Below are 26,541 nucleotides of genomic sequence, written 5' to 3' on the forward strand. Positions count from 1 at the left end.
TGTGAAAAGAACTTCCTCCTTGAATCAGCAGAAAGACCAAAAATAAAAAGAAAAGGAAATACCTGCCTTACTGTGCGATTCAATGTCAACTAGTTTTAGGTCGGGATACCAGCTTCCAGATCAACAGCGCCCAGTAAAGTCTACTCTACACTTTGGGAAAACGGCCTAGATCTTGTCGTCATCCTGTCCCTTAGGGAATGACTCCACTGAGACAATGGATCTTGTTGGCAGGGAGAATATTACTGTACAAAAGCTCAAGGCAGTAGTGACAATGGAAAAATCTGTGTCTTCTCTCTAGATTTCTCACCCATAATCTGCCCCGTAGATTTTCTGGCTCACTCAGAGCAACAGTTTATAAGATTGGTCCAAACAGTCCTTTTCATAGAACTCTAGAGCATCCATAGCCTCCTCTTGCCAAATGACACCAAAGGGTAATCAGATGTGCAAATGAACACAGATGGACAAACCAGAAGATGACAAACTTTTTTTTTTTAAGATTCTATTTATTTATTTCACAGACAGAGATTATAAGCAGGCAGAGAGGCAGGCATAGAGAGAGAGAGAGAGGAGGAGGAAGCAGGCTCCCTGCTGAGCAGACAGCCCAATGATGCGATGTAGGGCGCGATCCCAAGACCCTGGGAACATGACCTGAGCTGAAGGCAGAGGCTTTAACCCACTGAGCCACTCAGGTGCCCCAAATTATGCTGTTTTTAAAGCATTTATTCTTAGCAAAAAGTTAACTTTATTTTTTTAAAAAGTTAACTTTAGGGGCGCCTGGGTGGCTCAGTGGGTTAAAGACTCTGCCTTCGGCTCGGGTCATGATCCCAGGGGCCTGGGATCGAGCCCCACATCGCATCAGGCTCTCTGCTTGGCAGGGGGCCTGCTTCCTCCTCTCTCTCTCGGTCTGCCTCTCTGCCTACTTGTGATCTCTGTCTGTCAAATAAATAAACAAAATCTTTAAAAAAATTTAAAAAAAAGTTAACTTTACAGGTCTGTTGATAACATTTATTTTATTTTTAATATGTGGCAGACCATATTTCAAAGGCAGTATAAGAAGAACCAAAACTCATCTGCATCCAAATGGCTGAAAATTTTAAATCAGTAAAGAACAATGCACTGCAGTCCATATGAGCAAGAGCCCTGGGCTGCTTGAACTCCAAGACCTACTCTACCATCTATTTGCTGTGTGACCTTGGGCAAGTTACTCAACCTCTCTATACCTCCACTTCCTGATCCATAAAATAGGGATGAGAATATATCCCATAGGACTATCAGAAGGATTAAGTGATTTAATATTTTGAGTGGACATCATGTAATAAAAAGTAAGCCCTATAACACACTTGCTGTTATACTAGTAAATGAGGTTGTCTAGTTTTGATAGTTTACCATATTTTTGATTCTTTTAAAAATGATTTCTACCCTGGTTGGAACTTCACATGTTTCAAACCAACCCTAGGAAAGTGGAATGCATAAAACATTCCATGTGCTACACGAGGCACTTTTAAGATGTAACTCTCTTATTTCAGACCTAGCTCATGTTAGGACATTTTGTAAAATCCATCTCGGAAATGGTAACCAAAAAACAAAGTCAAACTGCCTGTAAGATTTACCTCCAGTGAGTTGAGGATAAGACCTCATGAAATGGGAGATTATAACAGAAGCAGCAAAGAATAAAGTCAGACAATCAGAGACAGTGTTTTCCAAGAACAAAGGGAGGATTTGAGAAACTAGGATGTCCCAACATGATCAGATGGCCTCTGGCCAGGTTCTCACTGCAGAGGGAGTGCCTAGAGGATAAACAGCAACTCCAGGGGATCCCCAGCTCTCCTCCTTCCCATTATGCACATTGCTCTATAATGTGACCTACAGAACTCTACAATGTCTCCCCAAAGCCAAAATTGGCATCGGAGCGTCTCTGCTATACTAGACTCTTCGGTCAGGTGGCAGGAGAGACAACAGAGAGTAAATATATTTCACCCATAGAAAGAAGGAGAATTAATAAGGGGGAGAGGGAAAAGCAGCTGCAAATGCCTCCCTTTTTTCCAACATCCACAACTTACCCCCCTACCACCAAAATGGGCAGGAAACAGTTAATAGCACAGACCAGCCTAGAGCCTGGGCAACCTGGGTTCTGCTGAAATCCAACCCTCCCTCCCAAAGCTAAGGGCCTTGCAGCTTAAGGAAAATGTGGCCTATTTGCCTGGTTATGTAAGAGACCCACGCCCAAACATAAACCAACACAGTGAAGGCAGTCTTTTGCAAACCTGCTGCTGACCTGGTTTGGCCCACTCTGGGTGCCAAGCTCTTGCCTGCCAAAGTCAGGGAGGGCCTCTCAGTCCACGTATCTCTTTACAATGGTGGGCAGATTGGTTTGTTTCTTTCATTCATTCATTCATTCAGTTGTGCTTTAAACCCAGCAGACTGTGAACCCAGAAGAAGGATCTATGGAGAATGACTAACCACCATGAGCTGGGTAGAGCATATTCTGGAGTTCAGTTCCCGGTGCTCCATAGAAACTGTGACCATCATGACCTAGGGATCGGTTCTCCCTGCTAACCTTAGGTGACCTAGGGTGGCACTGGACACTGCTGATGGCTTCCTTTTCCCCTTGGCTTCCAGGACACCTGTCTCTCTCTGCCTGGCCTTTACTTCTCAGTTTCTATCATCCTCTCAATTTTAACGCAGGTTACAGTGCCCCAAGATCCATTCCCAAACGTCCCTCTCCCTCTCTCCCTTCCTCCCCGTACATTCCCCAGATCAACTAACAGCCCAGCATCATATGCACTGGTATGATGATGACCCATGTAGTCCCAGAGTTTTATATCCACTCCAGACCTCTCCCCTGAATCACAACCATCTCCTTAACATCTCCGCAAAGCTATCTGGCAGCAGTGAGCGCCAAACTGAGCTCCTGATTTTTCCTTTCTGCAACCCCTCCTCCCAGTCAAGGGCAGTCCCTGGACTGACCTCGACTGTTCTCTTTTACAACCAAATGAATCTATGTTTTGACCTTTTCTTATACATCCACCCACTGCCATGATGAGGCAAGCCACCACCGTCTCCCGCTCACACAACTGCAAGACCACGGTCCCCTAACTGTTCTTGTTGCTACCACTTCACCCTTGTTAACCCGTCCTCCACAACATACACGGCAATCATGTTACAAAGAAGATTAAGTCACATCTTGCCTCTGCAAAACTCTCCAATGGCTGCTCCTCTCATTTTGAGTAAAAGCCAAACTTTGCCACAACCTACACTGCTTTACTAAAATGGCTCCGGGATGCACTTTTAACATGGATAGTGTGTGTTTGAGGAAAGTGTTTCCTCACACATCCAAGCAATTCTGACATCAACTGGGTGTCTGACAGACAATTCAACTCAATTCTGACACTTTCTACCTGGAGATAACATCAGATTCCACAGATTAAGGGTTCAGTCCTATAAGACTGTCCACCCCCACGTTCAGAAGCCAGCCACAAGTCTAGGTCGTTACCTATATTTCTGACCAACTGACTATAAATCAGACATTACCATGACACCCTCTCCTTAGGTTTGATTCATTTGCTTGAGAGTTTCAGAGACTCAGAGTAACATTTTACCAATTAAATGGTTCATCTGAAGAGGCTGTAACTCAGTAACAGCTAGATGGAAGCAATGCAGAGGACAAGATATGAGGAGAGTCCATGCTCTCTCAGAGTATAAAGCTTTCCTGATAACCCCTCCTCATCTAGAAGCTCTCTGAATCCTGTCATCTTGGTTTCATTATACACATGTGATTGATGAAATCTTCAGTCATGGGTAATGGACTCAATCTTCAGCCCATCTCCCCTCCCCAGAAGTGAGGGTGGGTAGTACTGAAAGTTCCATCCCTCTAATCAAATGGCTAGTTCTCCTGGCAACCAGCCCCCAATTCCGAGGTTCAGAAGTCACCTCATTAACATAGGAGACACCTTTATCACACTCATCCCCTAGGACCTTCCAAGGGTTTTAGGGAACCCTATACCCGAAACAGGAGAAAGACCAAATATGTATTTCTCTTTATAAATCACAACGTCATACTTACATAACCTGTCCCACATCTGCCCTCACCCAACCTCTCTGGAGCCTGCCAACTACTCTACTCCAGCTACACTGGTCTTGCTGTTCTATGCCTCAGGCCATTTGCACTTGGAGTTTTCTCTACCAGGACTGCTCTTCCTCCCATATCCTGATACTTTGCTTCCTGACTTTCTTCAGCTCTCTACTCAAATGTTATCTTATCAATGAGCCTCTCCCAGGCCATTAGGTATATAAAATAGCAACTCACATCCAAGACCTGCTTTATTATCCCTTATGCCACAGATCATCACCTAGCATCTTATGTCTTCACTGTATATTGTGTTACCTTCCACTAAAATGTAAAGTCCATCAGAAATGTGACTTTGCATACTTTGTTCACTATATCCCCAGGACCTAGAACCATGTCAGGTACATAAAAGATTCTCAGTAAATACAATCTGAAGGAGTAAATACTTTCTCATCAAGAACAGAAACCTTGTCCAGGGTACAACTGAGTCTATCCCCTTCTGGTCTGACAAATTTCCTCAGATTCTGGAAGTTTTCTTGTGAGTGGCCCAAATGTTCTTGCTCTACTCCTGGTTGGGAAGGAAATGCTTTCTTATTTCTCTCATTCATTCATCATTCACTCATTCTCTTTTCCAACATTTACTGTGTGACTATGAACTAGCAGCCACCATGCTCCATGCTGGGCCCTGCCCAGGTTCCTCAGTCTCCATCTAGGACTCTTAAAAACATCCTTAGGCACAGTGCTCAAAGACCACTTCCCCAGGAGGTCCCCTGACAGGTCTCTAAACAGTCAATAGGCTGTCCCCCTTTTCTGAGCCCTTCCTGGCTGTTACCTCCATGTGTAGTCCTGTGTGATCTAACACACTCCAGAGATAAAATTTTACTTTGTTCCTCCTGGTAGGACAAGTAACTTCCTGGTTGGGGTCTGAGCTAAAAATAGCTTCTCCTGCTATGCAGAACAATGGCAGGTGACACCACCCGAAATGCCCCCTGGCAGAAGGAGCCCAAGAATGCCTCTTTCATCTCCTTATTTAAAAAACCATGGAATCACTCTTTTAGTAAAGGAATAATGGGGTGACCAGGCAGATTTGCAAGGTAAAGTTACTAGGAAGATGAGGAAAAAAAAAAAAAAGACGTAAACAAAAACAAACTCATAAAAACAGAGAGGAAAAAACTCTAGGTACTCCAAGAGTCAGTATCTAACACCTTCTCAGTATGAGTTCATCAGGCAAGCCAACACCACTGTTAGAGCCGATGACCACACAGTGCCTACTCTGAACCCAGCACTACCTGACTTCCGTGTATTAACTCATCTGATCCTCAGAACAATCTTCTAAGGCAGTACTATTTAGTATTTCCATTGTGCAAAGTAGGAAACTGTGGTCCTATTTAAGTAACTTCCCCAAGGTCCCATCACTTAGTCAATGGCAGCTCTACCTAGGCGCTCCGCTAGCCGGTCCAAAGTACTTTATTTTAACAATTGGGCTTACTGAGTATCCCATCTGAACTCAAGAAAATGGCATCTGAGCAATGTCTGGTATTTTCCCATGAGGAAGCTGCATTGTGTGACTTGTGCCTACGTGTCTTTGCTCACTTCCTGGGCCCATGCTCTCTGCCTTTGGAGATCTGCGGCCGGAACACGACAGTGTGTCTGGCTGTGAAAACATTCATACGACAGTGAATACACAATTTCATTTTATTTAGCCACATGCCACATGAGATAACAGAGAAAAACTGGAACCATACACTGAAATGTTAGCTGCTTCCTTCCAGGGGCTGGCATGCACGTTGTATTTAATGGCAACTCTTTCTATTTTTCCTGAGTTCTAACCACTACCATTTTTACATGTAAGACAAAAGAAGAGACAGGTCAAGTCTTCAGAACGTGCCTCCTCTGTCAAAGAACAGCTGTGGAATCTCGGGCAAAATACCAGGTGACCAAGTAAATCAACCAAATCCAATAATACCTGCATAAACATATTAGCTGGAAATGTTTTATGCAAGAGGACACAGTATTGTTTCTGCCCATCTGCCAGCCCTACTCTCCGTAACCACAGGAGGCACTATCATGGTTGTCTTGTAGACAAGAACGCGGGGGCCCAGTGAGAGTGACTAACCCACGGATGTTATTAAGTGTTAGAACCAGAACATAGTGCTGACAGAGACAGCCTTTGTCACTGCAGTACACCGTCCTCAAATTCCAAAATCGAAGTGAACCTTTGCCAAATTCTGAAACATACAGAGAGTCCTTTCTGCCAATGGTCTTGGTGTGCTCCAGGAGAAATGAAAAAAAACTCACACTCACAAGCGAAAAGGAATGTTTTCAGGGGTAAACTGTCATTTATCTCCTTGCTTATTCTTCCTCTAAGTTTCTCTTAGGATTTTCCTGATATTAGTCTTGGCCTGGAACATCTCTCGGCCTCATTCTTCTGAGTTGGACTGGAAGTTATAGAGAGGATCCATCCAAATTCCAAAATTATCCCCAGCCAAGGAATTTCCTGTGGGTCATGTGTAAACTGAAGCTACTCTGAAGATTTAAGTGTACAGCAAGACACGTCTGTGAGAATCCAGAGAACCTGTGTCTCCCAAAATAGACTGGTTCTAACATGGATCCAAATGCCTAATTCACTCTCAGAACTTGCCTCACCCTCCTAGGATCCTGTACAAGGAAAGTGAGCCCTGGGGTGAGATCAGGCCTCTCAACGAGTTCTGTGAACAGGTAACAGCTAAGGACAGAAGCGAAGGGTTTCCAGAGGCTGATGTGAAGGCTGTTTTTCCAGCCCTCTCCCTCAGAACTGCAGCTTAAAATCCCTTCTAAATAACAAGTTACAACTTGGTACTCTAAAATCAGATCCTAAAAGAAGCCCTATTCTGCTGTTTTAAAAGACCTAATTATCAATATTATCCAAGAAGAAAACAAGCCTTTTCGCTCATAATACACCAGAGGCACGGGGGCGGGGGGGAGGGAGAAGGGAGAAGAGAGCAAGAAAACATGGTCCTTGGAGAACAACAATTTTCTCCCACATCTTTCCAAGTTCTCATTCCTAATTATAGTAGCACAAAGTAGCCTTCGAGATGACACGGGTTTATGTGTGCAAAAGGACTCTCAAATATGTAAGCAACTTTTTCCCTCCTCTGTTTCCCCCAAGCTATCAAGGAGATGTTCAGTCATGTGTTGTATATAGACTGGTAGTGATTAGACTTAATCAGCAATTTCTTTCCTTCTTTTCTTTTTAAAAAATTTTGTTAAAGATTTTATTTATTTATTTGAGAGAGAGAAAGAAAGACAGAGACTGAGAGAACGTGTGGGAGGAGGGGCGGGGGGAGAAGCAGACTCCCCACTGAGCAGGGAACCTGACATGGGGCTCCATCCCAGGACCCTGGGAGCATGACCTCAGTTGAAGGCAGACACTTAACCAACTGAACCATCTAGGCACCCTCCTTCTTTCCTTTTTAATTTCTTTTTCATTATTATTTTTTAATCTCTATGCCCAACATGGGGCTCAAACTCACGACCCTGAGATCAAGAGTTGCTCGCTCCTCTGGCTGTGCCAGCCAGGTGCCTCAGCAATCCCTCTCCTTCTTGATGCACCTCTCTAAGGCCTCTATCAAGTTACTCTACAGAGGGGAACAATGAGCAAGCTGAAGGGGAAAAAAACTGGCACATTCTACAAACACCAAGATATAAGTGAAAGACCTCAAAGAAACTGTTGAGACTTTGACAAGACCATTTCTGGTGACTGTAGGAAACAACAACAACAGCAACAAGAAACACACACACACATACACACATACATACTAACTGGTGAGGAAGATGTTCCTGGAGGTTGTCATCACAAGGAATCCTATGAATAATAATCATATCCTGCGGAATCTTCTAGGAACACACGGGCACATAAAAATGATCAAATCCAGTTCAAAAGTCCCAAGGAGTTCCAATTCTGTAGCACCCATTTCCAGAGCTATGTGTTTTTACCCCCACCCCTTAATATCCTAAAGAGCAACTCAGTTCTACTATTGACAAGAAACTATGCAAAAGGTTGCACTTTGTTTTGAGGGATAATTGACATTAGTTTCAGGTGAGCAATAATGATTTGAGATTTGTATATACTGCAAAATGATCATTGTAAGTCTAGTTAACATCCCTCAACCTTGTGAGGAGAACTTTTAAGATCTACTCTTTCACCAACTTTCAAATAACTCTCACTTATTTTTTGTGTCCTCAACAAGAACATGTGGAAGGAAGGAAGAAAGGAAGGAAGGAAGGAAAGATGGATAAAAGCCAAGCAATGCCTGATGTTCCTTCAGATCATTCTCAGTTTCTCCTGGTTGGGAAACTCTCCTGCATCCTGTTACATTCTCCTGAGCAATTCTGGGCACCTGTGGGTGGGTTAGTATGAATGAGAGCTGGATAAGATACTGGTTATGATTCTTAGGAGTTTTCACTGGCAGGGACAACAGAGATCAAAGAAATGAGATGTGTAGTTTCCCTGCCGGGGGTGGGGCATACAGGACAGTGTGATAGGCCAGAGCTCCTCTGAAGGCAGGTGGGTTTTTTGTGATTTCACACGGGGCTTGAAGGAGACCACCTTGCAGGCTGCCCCACAGAATCATGGGGAAAACCACAGCCGGGAACACTAAGTGGGAGAGTAAATTCAGGCAACAGGGCCAGCAAGGGCCAGCTTCCCAGGGCTGCTCCCAGCTGCCTGAATGGTGAGAATGGATCCCTAAGATCCCACAGGCTTGTGAGAGGTATAATAATGGCAGACTATGCGGTGCCTGGGTGGCTCAGTCATTAAGTGTCTGCCTTCAGCTCAGGTCATAATTCCAGGGTCCTGGGATTGAGCCCTGCATCAGGCTTCCTGTTCAGCGGGAAGCCTGCTTCTCCCTCTCCCGCTCCCCCTGCTTGTGTTCCTTCTCTCGCTGTGGCTCTCTCTTCAAATAAATAAAGAAAATCTTTAAAACATAATAATAATAATGGTGGAGGACTTGTGGCCTACCATGAAGCCTGCCATGGCCCCAAGGGAAGGACCCTGTAGCAGATATTTTTAGACAATTGTCTGAGCCAGCAGTCTGGGAAATAGGTTCCAAGTTTTCTATAGTATAACAAGGGTGAAGCCAAGTCAGTGAAGGAGAAATCGCCAGGAGAAATTCAGATGAATACCAGGGAGAGGATCCAATTGACGGATGTGGGTCACAGGTCATAATACCCCAAAACAAAATACTCATGTCTCAGGGAAGAGCCCAGGCCTACAGATCTGCAGCAGACACCTGGAGGCCCCACAGGATACTCAAAGATGAGGCCTCTTCCTATCCACCACCAACTGCCCCCTACCCTCACCAGAAAAATCACATTCTGTAACCGCTAGGCCAGAAAGAGGAGGAACAAGAAGACATGGGACAAACTGGATATTTTACTTAAAGAGACTGAACAGTTACCAAAAATAATGGTTTTGATTACTGCATCAGACCAGGTTTAATGCATTAGACTAAAATACACCCTTTCTTCTCCCCACTGCTTGGAGTATAGGACTTTGTAAGAAAGAGCAGATCTATTATGAACAAAATTTTTTAAAAAAAGAGAAAAATCAGTAAGCATGTGAGTGTACTATGAGTAAACTTGGACCACAATACACTTACAATATTTACTGCTTGCCTTCTGCGATCCAGCCAACAGAGGTGTGAAAATAGGTCACCTAGGCTCTGTCTTCAAAGAATTCAGGGTCCTAGGGTGAGACACTCAATATTTGCTGTGACGCACGAATGAGACAGTGATTATAAAAAGATGCAAAAGCCAGAGAGGCACCAAGAATAGAATGATGAACTCAGGTGCACACGTCTATTTCCCGCAGCATTATTTACAAGAGCCCAAGGATGGAAGCAGCCCAAGTGTCTACTGGCTGATGAGTGGATAAAAAGATGTGGTATATTTATATAAGGGAGTATTATTCAGCCATAAAAGGACTGAAATCTTGACATTTGAAACAATATGGATGGAGCTAGAGAGTAAAATCCTCAGCAAAATAAGTTGGTCAGAGCAAGACAAAGACCATATGATCTTAGTCATATGTGAAACTCAAAAGACAAAACAAATGAGCAAAGGAACAAAAAAGAGAGAGAGACAACTAAAGAAACCAACTCCCAACTATAAAGAACCAACTGATGGTTAGCACAGGGGAGGTGTGGAGGGCATGGGAGAAATAAGGGATGGGGATTAAGGAGTAATACTTATCATGATAAAGAAAAATAAGTTTAAAAATTTTTTAAGAAAGAGAATGATGAACTCAGGGCATGAAGGGAAGTCTTGCAGAAAACCAAACAAAACAAAAAACACCTTCAAGCTGCACCTTACAGGATGAGTGAAGATTTCTTGTCAGAAATGAGAGCAATAGGCACCTGAATTTGCTAAAATAAAAATAAAAGGGGGAGAGAGAAGACTTACTGAAAACGTGTGAGGACATGTCACAGAACCACAGGAATTTAACACCCAAGCCTTGAGAGTGAGGCACCTGGACAGCAACAGGACCTCAGGAACAGAACAAGGGCCTGGGCAGGACCCTACCCTACAAGTACTTCTCTCTTCATATGTTTGTAGCTTTTCCTCCTACCATAGACTGCTCTCTCCCAGTGAATGGCTTCCACTCCTGCCTTCCAGCACCACCATTCATGAAGGGAGACATGTCCTCCCAAACTCCAATCTCAAAAATCCCAAGGCCAGACTCTGACTGGCCAAGAAGGGTTGCTATGATTGACCCCAACCTGAGAGAGACGCCCAACCCATGGCACCCAAGCAGGAAGGTCACGTGAGAAGGTGGCAGCATCACTGGGATCCACGGCCAGAGCAGTACAGGGCACCCTCTCTAAATAATCTGAATGCTGTTCAGCAAAGGGCAGGAGGCTCGTAGGCACACAACAAAAATCATCTAGGCCAATGCAGTATTTGGCACCTCTCTACATTTCCACAACCCCGTAAGTCAAGAGTGTATGAGCCCGGGCTATTTTCCATCATTTTAATACATTCTATGTATGCCTAACTCTGCCCCATTTGCTTGGAAGGACCACCTGCCTATTAAAACCCCACTAGTTCACCACAGGCTATTAAAATGACATCCCTTTCAAGCTGACATTCCTTGCTTCACCTTGAACCTCAACAGTAATTCTTCCTGACTTCTCCTCTGGGATTCATCACTTTCTGGCTTAATATATCTGAATAAACAACTATTGGTTCTTGCCCCAGACTGAAGTGGTAGGGAAGAGGCCCTGAACACGGGATACGTGGAATAGTGCCTTCCTTCCATTATAGCGGTTAATGCAGAAATACATCTTGCCCAGGAATTTAAGCTAGCCAAGAAAAAAAAAAAATCAGTTTCACGTATTTGGCTAAGCATTTGTTGAACTAAAGGGAGCCCTGAGGAGTATACAGCTATGTTGTTTGGCAAGGGGCTTGTCATCCACCTCCTTTCCCCTGCTGACCAAAGTAGGTTTCCAGGCAGAGTCAGAGATGAAACTGCCCTATTCTCAAGGTAAACACTGTCTTCATTGTGAGCCAACAAAATCTTGGCAGGTTATGTCACCTTTAAGAAAACGTTTCTCTTCCTCAATAAGGATTTTTGTAGTGGCTTATTACCCCTGCGGTGTTCAGGCATCCTTTGGGGGAATTCTGGAACTGAACACACACATGCACATGAAACTCTACCTGTGGGTCCAGTGAAACTTCATGAAAGAAAGAAGGGAAAACACAGCAGAGAACAAGTAAGGCCATGAAATAAAAGTAATTCACCTTTGAAAATTATTATTCAACCTTCTGAAATGTCATCATACTTTAAATATGCACTGTGTCCGGGAATTATTTTTCAGACTATGTATCTGCCCTCCTAAATGAGCATCCAGAAAAGGCCAACACAGTGGTCTGATGATTCTCATCTCCGTCCCCAGAAAGCTCAATTCCTCTAACTTGATCTTTCTGTGACAAAACTGTGAACCTTCCAAAACATACTGAAAGCTCTCTCATGCCATCCTTTTCTCAATTCATCCTGCCTCTTCCTCTTCTCAGTCAACGACCCAGCGCTGCACACATCTGTCCATCTCTTCCTACCCAAGGGATGATGTGAAGCAGGGCTATATACCTAGGCATATGAGTCTATCAAGACAGAGGAATCTACCACTTTCCTCCTCCAGAGTTTTCACCACCACCTCTTTTCCTAGTCATAGACTCAGAAGAGAGGGAGAAGCTAGAATGGTGAGACAAAGTGGCACCCTTCAAACATAAGTAGCTACTCAGTGAAGTTCATTATCCCTTCCCTCTACTAAGAGGTAGTACAACATACTGGGAAGAACGAAACCTCTCAAGTCAATGCCTGGTTGTAGGACTGGCTCTTCATTTATTGGCCTTTATCTTGGACCACTCAACCTCCCTACTCTTGGGCCTCAGAGCTCGCAACTAACAAATGAAACTGACAACCACATCCCTCTAACATACACACCTTTTATGACCTAACTCATATGAAAAACACTTTAGTTGGATGTCACTCATTTATTCATTTTCCTTCCTTATTGCATCATGGTAACTGGTCCTTGATTTCCTGGCATGGTCATAGGAATCACTTTAAAACTCGCTGAATTTCACTTGCCTCGCTTATGAGACAGGGGAATTATCTATCTTACAGAGATATTTTAAGAACCATACACCCTCAATTTAAAGAGCCTACCACAGCTTGGTAATCAGTGGCTATGATGGCTAATAAAGCACCACAAAAATCTTACTTTGACTATGGACAAGATGTGGTACTTCCTAAGCCCTCCAAGGTTATAAAGCTTTCTGTGAAGCCCAGCCTCCTTCATCAACTGCAGACTGGTTTTGCACCAGCACATGATGGGGAAAGGCCCTCTTCCACGCTTTATATCATAAGAGAGGCACAGGATGCAAGCTGGAGTAGGCAAGAGGGACAGTAGTTGCCTAAGTGTATGAAAGGCACTAGGTCCTAATGATTAATATTAAAGAATGCATTTTAAAGATCGAAGACTAATTATGGCTAACTTAGGTAAGGTCCAATCCCTGCACTTTTTAATCTTTGATTTATAAACATTAATTTTCTTGGTTCAATCTCCTACTGAAACCAACAAAACAAAAGTCCAGGCATTCCTGGAGTCTCTGAAGCAGAACGGTCATGGATACTAGCCCACTCCAATCATTAACCACAAGGTTTCCAGTACAGCCTGTCCTGAGGAATGACAAGGGGCAACTTTCGAGAATCCCAAGATCTTTCTGAAGGAGCCTGGTTTTAAACACTTTCACCCTCTGCTTATATCACATTCCCTTCTAGACATGGTCACTTCCAAAGGCACAGTTTCTAAGTTAATGATTTTCTCTTCCATTCTGACGGGAGGAGGATGAGAAAACACTAGATTCACTTTTTAGTTGATGTCAGTATTGGTGGGTTTCTGCTAATCTAGTTTCCCCTTTTTACCAAACTCCCTCTATTTTCACATCTCTTTAAACAAGCCAGTAGTGAGTCGTGTATGTATGTCTATCAAAGAGCAGCAATATCAAGAACAGGATGGAGTATTAAAAGAGAATACTAACAAGGGGGATCAGGAAAGAGAAAGCATATTGTGAATAAAAGAGAATATTTCCAACAAAATATGAGAGGTTTAGCTATTAAGGCAAAAAATCCAAGGCTTCAAAACCTCCTTCCTGATTTCCCGAGTGACCAGAACTTACCTTGTAAGAATGACATCGGTGCTAACTAGAAGAATGAACATGATATACAAACCACCTAGGTTTTAAAGACTGACAAAAATCAACAGATCATCCTATAAGAGAATGGAGACCACAGTTCCAGCACAAACAGGCCACTGGGCTGAAAAATCCAGTTTCTTGGTGCTTCTTCCACTATACAGAGGCATCATGTCTGAATCCTATGAGATGTGGGATCCATTCTTAGTGCTAACATCCCTATAAGCAGGGACAGTATCTGTCTGGTTCACCACTTCACCCCACCCTCTAGGACAACGCTTGCCATTCTGGAAATGCCTGTTGAACACATGAACACTTCCCCATCACTTCACCTCTTCAGACTCATCACACTCCTCTAGAACATGAGGCAGGTAGCCCAGGTCATCCCTGAGGCCCACAGTTCTGGGACCCTGCCTAGCCAAGAGGGCAGCACCACCAAACCCACTCTTCACAACTGGGCCATCATCATCTAGCAAAAAAGGAAATGGGGGACTCAGACAATTCCCAACTCTCTCCTACCAATGTTATTTCCACTTATCGTTTGTTTATTAGCTGCAATAGTTAATTATTTTCAAATCCCAAGTACCTGCTTTCACTTGAATTGAGTTTATGTTATGACTTCTTGCTGTAGCTCAAACTGGCTGCGCTCCCAGTTTAGATTTCAAAGGAGAGCATGACTAATGCACTCCCTACAAAACCACTGGACTCCCGAACTCCTCCAATGCTCTCCTAATCATTAACCCCACCTCTCCCCAAGTTGTTAGATGAGGCAGGCCCCCAATGACATAGACATCCAGTCAGTCTGCCAGGGACAAAACATATGAAGATCATTTCCCAAACTGAAATGAGTGAGAATGAGGGTGAAGACTTCAGACTTACGGAGCAGCAACCTGCCTTCCAGCTGTTCCCACTGTACCAAAATATTTGGCCCCAATAATTAACGACGTAGTGTATCCCTCCCACCTTCAGAATTTAGAAGTTTTTAAAAAACATTATTTGGAAATAATTTCAAACCTCCAGAAAAAAACAGAAGAAGGGCATAAAGAACACCAAGGTATCACCTTTCCCCAGATTTACCTATTGTTAACATTTGACTCCATTTTCTGTATGTGTCTGAGCTTGCTTTTACATGCATATGCTCATGTTCTCTGTTCCATAAAGTTTTTCCTCCTGAACCATTTAATGGTAAGCTGCATTTATCATGGCCCCTTTACCCGAAGAAGAAATTCGGTTTTAAAACACAAGAACAGAAGGACGCCTGGAGTCGGGGGGAGCTCAGTTAGTTAGGTGTCTGCCTTTGGCTCAGGTGATGATCTCAAGGTCCTGGAATCAAGCCCCGTGTCAGGATCCCGGCTCAGGGGAATTCTGCTTCTCTCTCTCCTCCTGGCTCATGCTCACTCTTTGCTATCTCTCTCTCTCTCAAAAATAAATAAATAAATAAATAAATAAATAAATAAATAAATAAAATCTTTAAAAAAGGGAAAAAACCCACAACAGAAAAGTGGAATGCTGGGCAACATTTTTAAGTCCCCAGTAATAGAATTTCAAGGATGATAGCAGAGCAGCATAGGGAATTTGTTCAGGTTGAGGATTTCTATGACCCCTGGATGTGTAACCAATCTTATTCCTGGGGATTACCTTGATTCTAGCCAAAGAGCAAACACGCAAACACACCACACACACACAGACACACACCCATCTATTTAATTTTAGAAGGAAAAAAAAAAGACCCTTGAGGCAAACCAGGTACGTTGACAACTGCCAGCCTCCATTTTTCTCATCAAAAAGCTGGGAGTAATTCAATAGGTCATGCTGTTCTGGTGAATAGAGAATTCTGCTCCATAAGGATAAAGCTAGAGACAGCCCACTTCCAGAAACATCCCTTCTGCCTTCAAGTTCATGAAAATGTTCCTTCTTCCTTGAATTAAAAACAACCACATAACTCCCTACACATGATAATGAACAGATGGGTCCCTGACTTTCTTGTTTTTGTGAACTTCAGAAGGCAAGAGGATGGGGAAGCGGAGACCGAGGACACCAGCTCGCTCCTTGATTTCTAAGGCCTGGATGGCAAGAATGAATTTGTAAGGGGGGAATGAGTGGCATCCACACACTGTATTATTAAACAGGCCACAAATAAATGACTTTTTCCTTTGGCAGTAAAGCCTTTTGCGTACTTGGTAATTACTAATAAACTTTTTAATATAAGACTAAATCCCCTAGAGATACATGGGTTTTTTTTGTTGAAATTACTTTCTTAAAATCCCTTCCTTGGAGCAACTATAAAATCAATAGTCTAAAATGGAACAATCTGCTTGGGTAAAGAATTTTTTTTAAAAAAATTAACACCCGCTCCAAAACACAAAAGCAGCAGAGACAGGGGTGGGGGGTGGGGGGTGTATCGAATATGTACATAGATCTCAGAGTCAACAGGACTCTCCATTGCCAAGGTAACTCCCCACAAAGTGAATCTGCAACATTTCCCTTGTACCAAACCCCCCTCCTTTTTTAAAGAGAACTGCACGTGTACAATACAGCACAAAGGCAGACTCAAAGTGAAAGGAACCGGAGAACAAGCAGGTTTACCTCTGGAGCCTCTCCGCAAAGAATTTTTAGAGTCTGAGAGTTTTATACAATACATGTGTAAACTTGCACTTCATCAGAAAACAGTCTGGCAAAGCGACAAGGAAAAGAAAGGTAAGAAGACAAAGCTCCCTGGGCTTGGCTCAGAGGGAAACAAAATAAAAGATCCCAGGATCTACCTTGCTTGGATGCCCTCCGCCGAATCTTCATTTTCGGGAAGGAAGGCCATGAGTAGTTAAAAGGGGAGTCGGAGTCAGAATCCATCTTTTTGTTTTGCTTCAATCGATAGATTCAACAGTGGAGACTCAGGAAGAACTCGGGGGCGTCCCCAGCCAGGAGGCGAGTCTCCCGAGTCTCCCGTGTGATGTCAAAGGAAGGAATGGGGCTGGGTGAAAAGCTCCCGCACACGGGGAGGGAGAGGCAATAAATGTTTTGCTTCCTTCAGGCGTCCAGGCATGTAGACGGAGAAGGAGGCTGTAAATATTAAAGCCAAACTAGGGAAGTAAAAAGAGAGAGAGAGAGGCAGCTGAGAGTCGCACTGGTACATCACAGTCCTGTTATTCAAAAGGTCACTGGGAGCACATGAATCATTAACTCCCCTCTTCTCCTGGCTGGAAATGGAAACGAAGAAGGAAGGTAACTGTGAATTCAAAGACAGCTGCCTGGCCTTCAAGAAAAGCCTCCAAATGCAGGCACATGCTTTGTTCTGGAGCTAGAGAATGGTCTCCGAAAAGCCATCCTGCACAGGGACATCAAGGCTGAGGGTTCCAAGTGGGGACAGCCAGAAACCTCAGGACACTGACAAGTAAAAGCCAGCATATTCAGGGTGGGGAGTTTTCCAGTGAAATCACTTCTTTTACAGGACTGACAGTACAGGCAACTTTTCGGATGCTAGGGTCGAAACAGCTTGTATAATTCCTTCCACAGTCTAGTCTCTCCATCCCTTTAAAGCTCAAGTAGTTGGAAGCTTTAAGTATTTCAGAGAATTATGCTCATTAAATACACAAGAAGTCATCTACTCCTTTTCAGCACAACTGGGGCATTTTGCTTCAATTGTCACCAAATCTGGCTGTCAATCGTAAGGATTTGGGTACCCGAGGAGCTTGGCTCTAAACCCGCAGTCCTTCTCAACAGAGCTAGTGACTAAATCACCACAAACCAAGAGTTCTTACTTGGACCCCAGTCCACATGAAGAACCCTCTGGTAATCAGCAGTCAGGAGAAGCCCATGGCCACCGCCCCCTGGAGTGGGCCACTCTTACTTCCCTGCTCTCCACAGGCACACGCAGAAGCTCAAGCACAGCAGCCAAGATCTCTGGCAGAAAAAAAGCACACCCCAGGTCTCAGAGCGGAGTCTCTCCTTAAGCATTTACTTAGTACTCTTGATAGCAGGAAACAGCGTGTCTTCTTTTGTGAGCTCACAGGACACCCAAATAAACTGAGACGGTGGAAATGATATGAGGGTCTGTACGACTCTGCAGATCCAAAGCCCAGCACTATGTGCCTTCATGAACATTCCTCTCTACTCCAGGGGTGCCTGGGGGCTCAGTTGATTAATCAAATGCCTTTGGCTCAGCCTGTGATCTCCAGGTCCTGGAATCTTCTGGCTCCCTGTTCAGTGGGAAGTCTGCTTCTCCCTCTCCCTGTCCCTCCTCCAGCTCATGTGCACACACACACAAACACATACACACACACACTCTCTCTCTCTCTCAAATAGTTTTTAAAAGATTTTGTTTATTTATTTGACACAGAGAGAGAGAGAGGAGAGCACAAGCAGGGGGTGCGACAAAGGGAGATGGAAAAGCAGGTTTCCCGCTTAGCAAGAAGCTTGATATGGGGCTCGATCCCAGAACTCTGGGATCATGACCTGAGCCAAATGCAGATGCTTAACTGACTGAGCCATCCAGGTGCACCTCAAATAAATAATATCTTTAAAAAAAAATTCTTCTTTACTCTTGACTTTATCCTGCCATGCTGTGTCAGAAAAGAGATGCATAATCTGCTCCCTGATAGCTAACCCTGCCTGGTTGGGTGGAGAGGGAGCGGTCCAGATAGAACTGGAGCAGGGGAAAAACTACTTCATTTCAAATTCATCAAAATCAGAATGACATGAACCACTCCTGTATTTTTATACGGTTTGCTACATAAATATAACATACAAATAACAAAACCCAACTACGAGACCGTTGTAAGCATGACAGCTAAGTCAAAATAAACATTAACATATGTTCTCCTTTGTGGCCTTTTATTTGAAAAATAATTACATATTTTTCTTAATTAGTTAAATACATTTTTAAGAATAAATTATTGTCCATCCTTTCATCAGGTAAGAGAGTTGTAGTGCATGTGGATCTTTATAGGAAAATAAAGTCTTGAAGATGAGTGTTTCCATTCATTCTCAGCTTTAGGGCTGAGGAAAGTACCAGGGGCACTGCATGCATGAAATGAATGAATGAACGATTTACACTTAAAAGTCTTAATCTATGGATGGAAGAGCTTTACAGGTCATCTGTAAATGTTATTTAATATCCTGACTGAAAATATGTATTTAAAAAATTTTTTTTAACTCAAGTATAGGTGACACACAATGTTACATTAGGTTCAGGGGTACAGAGTGATTCCACAACTCTGCACTCCGTGCTCAGGAGAGCCACCGCCTATCACCATACAATGCTATTACAGTCCCAGTGACAAGAGTCCCTACACTACAGAAAACATGTAGCTTCCCAAAGCAGAGTTCCTTCAGCTTTGCGTCAAGTGTTCAAAAATATGTTTGTATTTTATTCATCACAATAGTAACTTAATATGAAAAGATAGAAAAGCGAGACTCGTGAGTCAACAAAGCCCACTGTCCTCCAAGGTCCCAGGCAATACTGGGGCTATAGATAGATCCATGGACCCTCAGCTGCCTCAGAGAGGTCTGTAGACCAAAGAAAGTGAACCTCCACCTGTTTAGACAATCACCAAATTAAAATTTAAATGTTGGATCAGGAGATAATATTATCTTTCTCGTTTTTCATGTATGTTTAAGTTTTAGAGCCACTTAACCAGGATCAATCCCAGGTCAACAAACGATTAGGACTGCTCCTCTCTTGACCACGAGTGATAGATTGGAAGAAAGTCAGGACAAACCCAAGAGAAACATGAAAAAAATCTTTGTAAAACACATTTTCTAGTAGTTGGGCTGCTAAGTAGGTTCTTCTTTATCTAGTTCTCCCCCAAAGCACAGACCTTGTTGACCAATTATCTATCAATTGATCTTTGATATGGAAGTTACTCTGACAACAAAGAAGAACAATCAAAAATACATCTGAGAAGCTCGAGAAGATTCTCTATTCTTATTTAATTTATTTACCAATATTTTTAAAGAATAAATGATTGCCACTGACAGCAAGGTTAGCATTCAGTTAACACGTAATTTGGACAGCTCATTTTCTTGCTCACCAAAGACTCTCCCAAATGTGGGTCATTTATCCTCCTTGTTTTCTAGAGGAATTCACTTTTCTCCCCATTATACCAATATGATTGCACTTAAATTAATTCAAGATGTTATTCACATCTCATTCATATCCAATGGATTAATTTCTTTGCTTTTCCTGGCTGATTCCAACTGCAGTTGGCAGAATTCAAGGATATATTCCCAAGGCCACTTTCTCATCAGGATGTCCTACAACTACTACAATGCAAGAGTGTGAATGATTTCATCAGCCTTACTATACCTCCTTTAATTAGGAAATCCTTAGAAAATTACCTCCATAAGACTACAATCACCCAGGGCAGATGCTGTTGCCTTGAAGTTTCAGCTGTCAGGAACACCCACATGGAAGAGAAGCTTCCCTTGATTCTCCTCCTGTCATGACAACAGATCACCTAGCTTCCAACCTTGGTGAAATTAATCTTCCTTAGAAGGGTATTTATATTTTTATTTTAATTACAGTATTTGTACAGTTTTTTTATCCTCCAGTGAGACCCAAAATGCCTTGAGTGCAAGAGCTGTGTCATACTCCTATTCTTACAGAGCCACAAGCTAAAAAGGAAAATTGTAGGGTTTTGGAGTCATACATATCTGGGCTTGGAGATCGGCTCTGTCACTTATTTACTTAGTGTCACTCATACTTTCTGATCCTCCACAGTCTCCTAGAAAATGGGGTCATAACATCCATACTATAAAGAGTTGTAAGGATCAAAAGAGGTTATAAAGGTAAAGAACTTAATGGCCAAGTTTTCATTAAGTTTCAGCTTAAATATTAAATAAAGATAAAGTTTTCCTTTCACTGTATTCTCTTGTGTATTATAGACACTGAAGTATCCCTATGTCAACCTCAAGAGTAATGGCTTCATTTTCTGAACTGAGACATGCAAGTGTGCAAAGAAGTTCCAAGATAATCATACCAAGACTGAAACAGGAGAAGGCTTTGTTTTCCTTCTGCGCTCCATTGTTTAACAACCACGCGCTTTAACACTGCCAGACACCATTAAAACACACAGGCAAGAGGAGATAAGACCCCTAAATGCCAGGACAAGCCTATCCTGGTTCACTTCAGCCAGCGCAGTGGCACCGTGGTGTAGCCTTGGGTAAAAATCAGAGATGGTCAGACTCTTCCTCAAAATCCTTTAGGAGGCACCATGTCAACTCCTGAAGTTCAATACAAGCAGTTCTTTGTTGGAGAACATTGTGACTTTGGTTATGAACCAAGTGAAATGTTTGGCTCTGACCGACAGGCCACACTTCATAGAAAATACGGATTTTTAAAAGCATAGCTCATATCCATGTGCTAGATGCACTCACTCTGAGAAGCACCAAGGGGACAACACATTCACATCTCCAATGTCACACCCACTCAAGGACATGGCATCACGCATACAGCCATCCCAAGGTTTAAATGATTATTTTTCTCCCTACCTCCCTATTCTCTCTTTTTTTTTAAACAGAGCCCAAGAAGTTGCTTTCACATAAAATGGACATGAATTGGGAACATGGGGCAAGCACTGTTGTCAAACTTGGGATTTTAGGATGCCACCATTTCCTAATGCCATCTTACTTTAACCATAAGAATACTTTTTATTGGGATGCCTGGGTGGCTCAGTTGGTTAAGCGACTGCCTTCAGCTTGGGTCATGATCCTGGAGTCCTGGGATCGAGTCCCGCATCGGGCTCCCTGCTCAGCGGGGAGTCTGCTTCTCCCTCTGACCCTCCCACTTCCCATGCTCTTTCTCTCTTTCATTCTCTCTCTCTCAAATAAATAAAATCTTAAAAAAAAAGAATACTTTTTATTTCTTATCTATCTGTATTTCCTTGGTTTGCTTTAATAAAAAAAACTTGCATGTATTTTCAGAGGTTTTTACATCACCCTACTACCTAAGGGGGAAAACTGGATGTACCCTAGATATCCATCAAGATGACATTACTTACATTACGACATACCCACATATAGTGTAAGAATATCCAAAACCCTAAGGACAGGAAAGTTGATTTTTTTTTTTTGAAGATTTTATTTATTTGACAGAGAGGAGAGATCACAAACAGGCAGAGAAGCAGGCAGAGAGAAAGGGGAAACAGGCTTCCTGCTGAGCAGAGAGCCTGATGTAGGGCTCGATCCCAGGAACTGGGATCATGACCTGGGATCAGAACCTGAGCTGAAGGCAGAGGCCCAACCCACTGAGCCACCCAGGCGCCCCAGGAAAGTCGATTTCTGAACAAAGCAACATATTTAAGAATTACATTGGCAAGGTTTCTGCCAGCTATCAGTTTCTATTCAGATGATACTTTTAAGGAAAAAAAAAAAGACTCTTGGTGTCTCTCTTTTTGTTTCAAACTTTGAAATCCTTGGCATAACCTCAAAGAAAAGAAGCAGGACAAACAGGCTAAATGTTTCTGAACAATGAATTAGGAGAAATTTTGACTCTATCATGGAGGCAGCTTGAATCCTGGGTGTGAGGGGTCTAGAAGTAGGAGAAGAAAGGAGATGAGCAATAAGGCTGCAAAGAGCAGGGGCAGAGGGACAGTCACGTGTCTTGTCATAGCCTCAGGAGAAAGAGATTCCTCAGGATGAGAAGTACCACGGCAACTGGGGAGAGCAACATCTACATTTTAGGGTTTTTTTCTGCAAATGTTCCCATTCCCATTTTCCCAAACCTTCCCCAAAAGTATCTTACATGCCACAAACTTATTTTTGAACTTAATTTTTTAATCCATTTGAAAATTCACAGTTCAGCTTACTGATCGTTTTTTTTTTTTTTTTTAAACATATAATGTATTATTGGCTTCAGGGGGCCAGGTCTGTGAATCACCAGTCTTACACAATTCACAGCACTCACCATGGGCTTGTATATGGTCATTCACATGCATAAAAGTGAACCAGGAAATATAAAAGGAGCAAAAAACTTAGTCTTAACGTGAACTCAAATCTATCAATTCCAAAGTTGGGAGGCTAAAATTCCCACAAAATGTAATAGATAATCTCAATTTGAAATTAAGAGTGGCTGATCTTTTTTTTTTTTTTTAAGATTTTTATTTATTTATTTGACAGAGAGAGAGAGCGAGCGATGATAAGTAGGCAGAGAGAGGGGAGAAGCAGGCTCCCCACCGAGCAGAGAGTCCGATGTGGGACTCAGTCCCAGGACCTGAGATCATGACCTGAGCTGAAGGCAGAGGCTTAACCCACTGAGCCACCCAGGGGCCCTAAGGGTGGCTGATCTTGTAATATATGCTACTAGAGTATCATTACTTCTAGGCCCTTTCAATGAACAGATTAAGGAAATAGCTCCACAAGTGCCCTGACCTATTTATATACACTTATCTACAAGTATTTCTATATGCAACCCCACATATCTATGTTAACTAATCATGTGTGCATACTAATGTGGCCAACTCTAATTCATCACCACACAGAACATTCTAGCCTCCTCCCCTTCGTTATCTACCAACTCCCACCCACTCCAACATAAGGATAATGTCTATAACCCATTTGCTTAAGTATTCATTTCCAGTGCACCTTTACAGTAGTATAAAAATTGTTAACCTGTATCCCTGTGAGAAACAACTTCCTCACCTAAAGGGCAGTGCTTATGCACATTAATTTGCCCTTATTTTTACAGACGCTATCTCATTTCCAAAGTTACTGAGGTCTGAAAATTTCACATCCTACAATGAGGAAACTCATCCATTTTTAGTAATTAGATTGTTTTGTCACATTCTACCTCCATCAAAGGATCCTCCAACTTCATTTTTTTTAATTTGCACCCATTAAAGTTTACTTGGGTGCCATAAAGTTCCCTGAGTTTTGACAAATGCAGTGCCATGGAACTACCATTAGAGTATCATAAAGAATACTCTCACCTCTCTAAAACAAACACCACCACCAAAACCCACTATAATGGGAATGTGTGCAAATGACAAGGAAGCCAACTAGAAGAATTCCCCATTGCCAAAGCTAGACCACTTCTCAACAACAAATAGAGCAGTGTTAAATTACTATGCAAAGTGTCAAATACCCATGAATGCATAGTGACATAAATGACTGAAGAAACAGATGGGGAAGTCTAAGTCTCCCACACAGAAGAGTTTCCAGTTATTTATTTGCCCACAAGAAAGTATACAGAGGACACTCCACCCCTGAAGTATGGCCTGCACATCTTTCCAAAGAGTATGCAAAGAGTAGTAGGGAAGAGTAACTTTACAGTGAAGAAAGCTGACCCTACCTCCACCACTAATCAAGGTCATCATTAACAGTTTGAAGTAATGTTGATGGCACAGATCATTGATAGGATGAAAATGGCATTCTACCTCTGTGGTCTTCCTCCCAAACCCATAACCCCAATATAATGATGGGGAACACATCAGAAAAATAGCATTGTGCAAAATATCTGACCAGTAGTCCTAAAACTGTCGAGATAATTAAAAACATGCAAAGTCTGAGAAATTCTCACTGCCAAGAGGAGCCTAAGGAAACATGGTAATATAATATGGTATCCTGGAGAAGATCCTAGGATACAAAATGGAAATTAAATAAATCTAAGGAAATCTAAATAAAGTATGGACTTTAGTCCGGTTAACTCATTTGAACAAAGTCACCATAGTGTATGTTAATAGGGGAAGATGGACATATGGGAATTCTCCAAAGTATCTTTATAATTTTTCTATAAAACTGAAATTTGTTCTAAAAATAAAACTCAAAAAAAATTGAAAGGATGAGGCAAAAAGTACAGAATCTATGTTCCCTCGATGGATGTTTGTGGAATTCATACTAAAAGACTGCATCACTTTATTATATACACAGAATTCAAGTTATGCATAAAAGTCCACTTTCTTTTGCCTAAGGTATTATGTGAAGTAACTGTGTAGCTCTGACAAAGCTAAATAGACATTAAAAGATGTGCTGAGACAAATTTTAATTTTTCACAAACAAATAGTGTCTCTTGTAGTTAATAGGTTCCCAGGAGGCAACCCCGGTGAGAGGCTCCCATGTGACCCAGAGGGTAGGAATGTCTACCTCAGTGAGATCACAGAAATCTTATTGGCAGATAAATCTCAAGAGCATGGATGAAACCCAGCTAGCTCACTCAGTCTTCTACTTAAGTTCTAGATAATGTTAGCTTTACTTTGTGATTTTTTTGTTATTTTGATTATTATAAAGAACCATATTTAGTACTGGATCTCCTGTTCAATTTGCGATGGTACCACTTCTCTATACATTAGCTCACACACATCCTTCCACAAAATCTCATACTATGAAGAATAAATTCCATTTGGCTTTCTTGCTCATGGCTGAAGTAAGGGGCCATATTTCTTAACAATGTCTTCTCAATTAGCCACTCTAAAAGTTAAACCAACTTGTCCAAATAAATTGTTAGCTTTCATGCCCGGGAACAAAAGCTCTAACTTAACTGCCCTGAAGTCCCTTCCAAGAGATTAACCACCAGTACTCAAAAAAGAGCAAGCCTAAACTCACATAAGCACACTTACACACTGCTACCAAGCCCTGAACCCAGTGATTCTTCTGTGAGAGCAATGCCTTCATTAAATATCTAGACACACTGGTATACTCAAGGATTTCAGCACAAGAAAAGGGGAAGAATCTGTGGCTGGAATTTTAAACTTCTATGTAAAAATTTTAAATACTCTTTCTAGAACATATGTCCTATTTTTCATTTGTTTCATGTTTTATAAATTAGTAGTTTCCTTATTATTTTATTTTTGTCTGAATTTTATAACATAATTATTTGACTTAAACATCAAAATAGAATCTTTCGGGATGGAGCCTATGTGATTTACTCATTCACTAAGCTAGTTTATTTGGACTTGAGGATCTCAGTTTGGAGAATCAAAATTTAGAATTCATATATAATGAGGAAAAGATGGTTTCTTTAACAAATTATGTTGGGAAAACTGGACAGCCACATGCAAAGAATGAAACTGAACACTTTCTTCCATCACATACAAAAACAAACTCAAAGTGGGTTAAAGACCTCAATCTGAGACCTGAAGCCACAAAAATCCTTGAAAAGAACACAGGCAGTTATCTCTCTCTGACATCAGACATAGCAACATTTTTCTAGTTATGTCTCTTGAGGCAAGGGGAAAAAAAAACAAACTATTGGGACTATATAAAAAAAAAAATTTCTGCACAGTGAAGGAAACCTCAACAAAACTGAAAGGCAACTTATGGAATTAGAGAAGATATTTGTAAACGACATTTCCAATAAAGGGTTAGTATCTATAGGATATAACTGAACACCCAAAAACAACCCAATTAAAAAATGAGCAGAAGACATGAACAGACATTTCTCCAAAGAAGAGTTACATATGACCAAGAGACACATGAAAAGGTCCTCAGTATCATTCATCATCAGGGAAATGCAAATCAGAACCACAGTGAGATACCACCTCACACCCACTGGAATAGCTAAAATCAAAAACACAAGAAACAGCAAATGTTGGTGAGGTTGTGGAGAAAAAGGAACACTTGTTCACTGTTGGTGGGAATCCAACCTGGTGCAGCCACTCTGGAAAGGTATGCTTGTTCCTCAAAAAATTAAAACTCAAACTACACTACAGCTGAGCAATCACCCTGGTATTTACTTCGAAGTACAAAAATACTAATTCAAAGGAATACACGCATCCTGATGTTTACAGTAGCATTATCTACATGGCCAAAAC

At 42.1% G+C, this 26,541-nt stretch overlaps 1 protein-coding gene across 8 annotated transcripts in view; it reads right to left on the reverse strand.

Moving 5' to 3' along the window:
- Nucleotides 1-26,541, reverse strand: part of ARHGEF28 (Rho guanine nucleotide exchange factor 28) — a 314,268-nt gene that overhangs the window by 105,757 nt on the left and 181,970 nt on the right. Inside the window, exon 1 of one of the 8 annotated variants that reach the window (XM_004766868.3) lies at nucleotides 16,564-17,562. The exons of the other annotated variants lie outside the window; for them this stretch is intronic. Within the exon in view, the coding sequence (XP_004766925.1) occupies nucleotides 16,564-16,648 (85 nt within the window). The 5' untranslated portion in view covers nucleotides 16,649-17,562. Of the gene's footprint in view, nucleotides 1-16,563; nucleotides 17,563-26,541 lie in introns of those variants that run through there. 8 annotated transcript variants of the gene reach the window in all.

Source organism: Mustela putorius, unplaced genomic scaffold, assembly GCF_011764305.1.
Source record: "Mustela putorius furo isolate JIRA1106 unplaced genomic scaffold, ASM1176430v1.1 tig00537350_pilon_pilon_pilon, whole genome shotgun sequence".
NCBI classification, from domain to species: Eukaryota; Metazoa; Chordata; class Mammalia; order Carnivora; family Mustelidae; genus Mustela; species Mustela putorius.